The sequence below is a fragment of the Glycine max genome, chromosome 17 (genome assembly GCF_000004515.6).
Source record: "Glycine max cultivar Williams 82 chromosome 17, Glycine_max_v4.0, whole genome shotgun sequence".
Classification (NCBI taxonomy): domain Eukaryota; kingdom Viridiplantae; phylum Streptophyta; class Magnoliopsida; order Fabales; family Fabaceae; genus Glycine; species Glycine max.
In genome coordinates this window covers 21535727-21542576 of record NC_038253.2, presented here as the reverse complement: position 1 = coordinate 21542576, position 6850 = coordinate 21535727, and the positions used below count along the sequence as shown (strand labels likewise).

The window sequence follows — 6850 nt, the reverse complement described above, 5'->3', positions numbered from 1 at the left end:
ATATCTATAAACTAAGTTCTTCAAGTTACATAGATTTGTAAATTCTAAACCCAATTTAAGTAGTTATAGACTTATGGTTAACTAATTGGATAGAACAGGAAAAGCTCACACTACTCACTAAAAATTTGGGCTTAGAAACAGAGAAGATAATAAGAAAGCACGGCTTCCCAACGACAAAGAAGAAAATTTCAATCTAAGTTTAAAGGGAGCACCTGATAGGTCTCCAAAGCAGCGAGAGAGAGAAAGGGAGTGGGACCCACACAGCTTTACATGAACTAAACCGGGACTGGCTTGCTCTTCTCACATACCTTTTACATGTAATAATAAATTTCTTTTGTCACTATTAATTATAACATAAGATTTCATAATATCACTTACAATAATAGTTAAGTTAAGCAAGTATACTTGTTCTTCAACCCAGGACCATCATTTTATTTTTTAAAAATTTGAAAGTGTGATGCGATGCATGAATGGGAGCGAATCCAGTGTTGCAGTTTCGTGTACTCCTACTCGTACTTGGGATATTTAAAATAAATTGGATTAATTGACAATTGCTTAAAATGTTAAAATACAAAACTCCTTCTAATTTAATACTCGAATACCAACCTTACTAACAAAAATATTTTCACGTGTTCATTGTATAAAATATTTTAGTCTTCCGGTAATTTATGCATAATGAATTATTGAGATTTATAAAAAGGACCTCTCCTGTTAAAACCTGATACCTAGCGTTTGAGGGCTAAGGAACCTCCACATTGCGCGCGGCCGCGAGAGAGCTCCAAGCTCGTGGGGAAGAAGAAAACGCGAGTTCAGGGAGAGAGAGAGAGAAGGAGATCAAGAGAGAAAGGAAGCTTCTGGATTATTATTCATATCCTCTTCAAGTTAGTTACAACTTTTTATAATGTGAGGACCCCATGCTTAACCGTAAATGGTTAGTGTTGCTAAGCCCTAACAATATGAACAATACGTAACTACTTTTCCCGCCAATGATCTACCCATAGCATTTACCCCATTCCCAGGCCCTTCTATCCTAATTGGTAGATATCCCAATGCTTGGGTAGCTGCGTCGTCCTAGCCGAACGCCTCTAGTGCATAGCTTCCTCTTCAACATGCGTATCATCCCCCCGTTCTTCAGACCAAACCTTGTCCTCAAGGTTGTAGCATTCTCAAAGCACTTGCCAATCCTCCCATAAGGCATCCTGTCGGGAAGAACCTGGCCATTGCACCAACACCATACGTCGAGGCCCATTATCGGCGGGGACCAGCTTGTAGTCAATGACCGTCAAAGGAGTGTTGGTGGCTTCTTCTTCAGTCCCCATGACAGGTAGGGGATCCGCGTGAGTAGCTTCAGGGTCTCCCACGAAGGCCTTGAGCAATGATACATGGAAGATGGGATGAATGCGACTGTGGGCAGGGAGCTTCATTCGATACGCGACCTTACCCAACCGTTCCTGCACCTCGAAAGGGCCATAGTAGCGCTTAGTGAGCTTCAAATGAGTGGTTTCCAAAGCTGAGACTTGGTGATGTGGTCTCAGTTTGACCAAAACCCAATCTCCGATATTGAATTCCTGAGGTCTACGACGAGCATGCGCTGCGTGTTTCATCTTTTGCTGGGCCTTAAGCAATTTCCGGCGAAGCAACTGCAAGACTTCTTCTCGTTGACGAAGCATTTCATCCACCTCCGCCACTGATACAGCACCCCCCAAATACTCTGGAATGGCTGGTGGTTTTTTACCATAGATGATCTCGAAAGGGGTTAGGTACCAGAATGACACGACGCGTTATAGGACCATTCGGTCCATAACAAAAACTGCCCCCACGACGAAGGCTTGTGGTGAACAAATGTCCATAGGTACTGTTCTATGATTCGGTTGGCAACCTCCGTCTGCCCATCTGTCTGTGGATGGTAGGAGGAGCTGAGACGAAGCTTCGTACCACTTAAGGCAAATAAGTCTTGCCAAAACTTACTGACAAATAAAGGATCCCTGTCCGAGATGATGCTACGAGGCAAGCCATGAAGACGAATGATCATGGACGTGAACAGTCCACCCGTCTTGTAGAGTGCTTAGTGGGTAACATCCCCAAATGGAGCCCCTTAGAAAAATGATCCACGGCGACCCAACAATGAAATCCATGCTCAGGTCTTCCCATGGCCGATATGGCACGGGGAGGGGGCATAAGAGCCCTGCAGGTTTGCGCATGGCATGTGACACAAGCCGCGACGAAGGTGCAAACGTCTTTGCGCATGGAGCTCCATGTGAAATTCTCCTAAAGACGTTGTGGTGTTTTCTGAATCACGTAATGGCCTCCTGTGGGCGTACTGTGAAACTCTTCCGTGAGTAGTGGGATGATGGTGGATCCCCGATGGAAGCCAAAGGCGCTGCTTGTGGATGATCAATCCATTTTCGAGCTTATACTTAGAGGCTATCGTGGCTTCCTTTCAAATTTTCTCTAGCAATGTTAAGGTCTCTAGGTGTGTGACTAACTCCTTCTTAAGATCAGCAAGAAAAGAGAACTTGGGTATGGACAGTAGATACAAAGAAGCTTGAGTGTCGTTTGCAGCGACTCGCGATAATGCGTCTGCGACGCCGTTCTCACGCCCTGGCCGATACTGAATACTATATTCAAATCCCAATAGCCGGATGAGGTATCGATGTTGCTCCGGCGTCTGCACTGCCTGAGTCATAAGGTCCCTTAAACTCTAGTGATCAGTGAGGATCACGAAAGGGTGACCTAACAAATAATGGCGCCACGTCTTAACGGCCATGGTGATGGCTGCAAGTTCTCGGATGTAGGTGGAGGAGCCTCGAAGCTTTGGGCAAAATTCCTTACTGAAGAATGCTATAGGATGTTCATTCTGTGAGAGGACTGCTCCGACGCCGGTGCCCGATGCATCTGTCTCCACCACAAAAGGTATATCAAAGTTAGGCAGTGCTAATACGGGGGCCGTTGACACCGCCTTCTTCAAAGTGGTGAAAGCTTTTGTGGCTGCCTCTGACCACTGAAACTGGCCCTTACACAACAACTGGGAGAGAGGTGCCGCAATCTTAGCATACCCTTTAATAAATCGTCTATAAAAGCCTACCAACCCGAGAAAGCTTCTCAATGCTTTTACTGATTGAGGAAGAGGCCACTCCTGAATAGCATGTAACTTTTCCGGCACCGGTTCAACTCCATTGCCGAAAACGACATGCCCCAGGTACTCTAATTGGGACTGGGCAAAAGTGCATTTGGTACATTTCAGAGAGAACTTTCCTGAAAGCAAGAGTTTGAACGCGCTTTCGAGATGACCCAAATGATCTGCCATTGTTTTGCTATATACCAACACACCATCGAAGAAGACAATGATGAACCTGCACAAAAAGGGTTGAAAAAGCAGTTTCATAGTTGCTTGAAAGGTAGATGGGGCGTTACATAATCCAAAGGGCATTACTCGTAATGCCCTTGATGTGTTCTGAATGCGGTTTTGCAGACATCCTCTTCTTTCATAAGAATTTGGTGGTATCCTTGCATCAAGTCTAGCTTGGAAAACCACCGTGCCCCGCCGAGTTTGTCTAGCAACTCATCAATAGTTGGTATAGGAAACCTATCGCGAACTGTTATGGCATTGAGAGCTCTATAATCGATGCAAAACCGCCATGACCTGTCCTTCTTCTTCACCAATAACACAGGTGATGAAAAGGGACTAGCGCTGGGTCGTATGAATCCTTTGTCAAAATTGAACTGATCTGGTCTTCTATCTCCTTCTTCTGGTAATGGGGGTACCGGTATGGTTTCACGTTTACCGGTGTTGCTTCAGGTAAGATGTTAATGGCATGGTAAGTGTCCCTCGAAGGTGGAAGTTCTAGTAATGGTTGGAACAGTTGTGAGTATCTGTTAACCAGCCCCTCAATATCGTGAGTATCGGGGTAATCTCAGGTTGTGGGGGTTTACATGGTTCCAATTGAATATGAAACATCATACTTGTTCCATTGGTATGTATTATGCGTCGAAGCTGAGAGGAAGAGATAGATTCTAGGGCCTGCTCGTGTTCACCACGTAGTTCCACAAGGTGGCCGGCGGCCATGAATTTCATCGTGAGCGTGGTATAATCCGTCAACACTGGTCCCAGCATTTTCAACCATTGTACTCCCAGGACTAGATCAGCACCACAGATAGGTAAAACATGGAAATCAATGACAAAGGGGTGTCGCTGAATAATTACCTCGACATTGGGACACGTTTGTTGGCACTGAAGTTCATCGCCGTTGCCAACCGTGACCCTTAACGGTGAAGTCACAGTCGTCGTTAAGCCTACCGACATCACCACCCTGTGATGCACGAATTTCTGCGTGCTACCACCATCTATCAATATGCTCACTGGTTGTCCGTGGATATACCCTTGCATACGTAGTGTTTTCGGAACCACGTGTCTGGATAACGCATTAAAGCTCAACTGCGCAGGCAGTGGTTCCGATACAATTTCCGACAGAGCCAGCTGTTGATCGTGTGGTTCCGGCACCTCATCATTATCTTCCATAATCAGCAAAAATAACGAGGAAGAACACTTATGACCTCGTGAATATTTTTCATCACATTGGAAGCATAGCCCCTTTTCTCTATGCATAGCTAGTTCCTCCGACGTGAGGTGTTTAAAAGGAATTGTGGATGAGTTCGTCCGCGTCGGTGTAGGTAATAAAGGAGTAGTGGATGAAGGTGTAAGTGTTGGTTGTTGATAGGAGCTTGGGGCTGCTCCTGTTGAAGGCCGAAACGTCTTCCGCGCATCATTTTGCTTCTCCTCATGTAACCTAGCATAGGCCACAACTTGACTAATGGTGGCTGGTTGCATGACTTGAACTTCTCGGCGAATTGAGGGTATCAAGCCCGATACGAAATAGCTTAAAGCCATAGGAGCAAGTAAACCAATGATTCGGTTAGCTAGAGTTTCAAAATCAGAGAGGTAGTTGTTTACCGTTGTTCTTTGTTGCAGTTTACATAGCAATCCTATTGGATCCTCATAAGTGGTTGATGCAAATCGTCAGTGAAGGGCGTGGAGGAACACTGGCCAAGAAGATAATTGACCATTTCGTTGCATCCATTGGAACCAAGCTAATGCTTGTCCTTCCATATAGAATGATGCGATGGTGAGCCTTTCATGATCTGGAGTTGTGTGATACTCGAAAAACTGCGTAATCTTAAAAATCCAACCGGCGGCGTCTGAGCCGTCAAACCTTGGCACATCTAGTTTCATCCGATGCGGCGCTGCGAGCGATCCTGATGCCGGAAACGAAGACACCTCTGGCTGTGCTTGTAGAGGATTAAATCTACTAGCTTCAAGATATGTTAGCCTCTCCGATAAGGTCTCCATTTTTGCTTCAACCGTTGCTGCAAATTTCGTGAATAATTCCTCCATTCTTTCCGATGATAAAGCTTTTGATCTCGTGCCTTCCGCCATGTGTCAGAACTTGTGCTCAATGAAAGCACCAATGATACCTAGCGTTCGAGGGCTAGGTGTCGCAACCTACCCTTCGGCGGGAGGGCGACGCGAGACTCGCGGGATGCGTATTCCACGAAAGGAATACGCGCGGAGTCGCCACCAACGTTTATTTGAGGAAAACGTCGGAAAAACCGGAAAAGACGCGATCTACGAACTTTTAAGTGAAAGGTTCGGGAGTTGTATTTACGCACGGGGAAGGTATTAGCACCCCACACGTCCGTCCCAAGGGACGGCAGCCTTTAATCGAATGTGCAAACATGACTTTGATTTTTACGTTCCCTTTTATGTCCTTATATCCTTTATACCCTTTTTATATTTTTCTCTTTTTGTGGTCGACAAGGGTGTTTCCCTTTGCTCCTACGTATTCCTCAATTTGGGATGAGAAAATCAGACCTACGTAGTTCTTTCTTTATCAAGTGATTCCTTTTTTATTTTAAGAGGTGATCATTTTAAGGCGTTGGACCTTAAAAATGATCCATTTTACTTAGTGAGAAAATGAAATGACAAACTTCAAAAGCCTATTTTTATGGACGAGCTTGACTAGGCGAATTGATTTTAGCCTTTAGTTTCACTTTAGTTATTAATCAATTCGATTAAGAATGAGGAATCCCAAAGAGAAAACGTCCGATTGATTTTCCGCTTTATTTTACTAAAAGATGTCTTTTTGATTATTATATTATTTTTTTACCTCTTTTTGATTTCCAATGTGGTTACGGCACGACCGAACGGTCGGAATTTATTTTAAACGAAGTTAATGGATAATACAATTCAAACGTTCGGTGGAAATTTATTTTATTTTTAAGTTAAGCGAGAAATGACTTAAGTAAAATGGCTTAAGCACGTCAACAGGGGGTATAAAAAGTAAACAAAACGAGAATAAAAATGCACGAAACACAATGTGGAGCACTACGGGTACATAGAATGAATCGAAAAGCTTGGTTTGAGGTACTTACCCGTTGAAGATCGAAGAACGATGAAGAACGAATGAAGAACGTCGAAGAACGGTTGAAACCTTTGCAAAATTCTTCACGGAAAACGTTACGGAAACATTTCGGAAGCGCCTCGGCTTAGATTTTCTTCACGGAAACGATTTTTCCAAGCAAATTCGAAAGAGAGAGAAGTGCCAAAGGGGCTGAACCCTTTTCTTCTTCACTTCCTCCCCTATTTATAGCAAAATAGGGGAGGTGGTTGCCGCCCAGCTCGCCCAGGCGAGCCAGGTTGCTTCCTCCAGAAGCAACAGCCTTCTGGAGGAATATTCTAGAGGGCCCAAGTGGGCCTGGGTGCTATTTGCACCCCCATTTTTACTAAGTACACCCCCTCTGCTGTTTTTTGGTGATTCTTTTTTCGTAAAGTTACGGAAACTTACGAATTTCG

General features: G+C 44.5%; 1 protein-coding gene across 1 annotated transcript; it reads right to left on the bottom strand.

Annotated features, from left to right (window-relative positions):
* Window positions 1–2701: 2701 nt before the first annotated feature.
* LOC100775941 (uncharacterized) lies at window positions 2702–4888 on the bottom strand. The gene is made up of 3 exons (XM_006601463.1): window positions 3882–4888; window positions 3434–3793; window positions 2702–3353 (listed from the first exon to the last, which is right to left on the bottom strand). The coding sequence occupies exons 1-3, from the start codon at window positions 4886–4888 to the stop codon at window positions 2702–2704; spliced, it is 2019 nt and encodes a 672-aa protein (XP_006601526.1).
* Between the last annotated feature and the right edge of the window lie 1962 nt (window positions 4889–6850).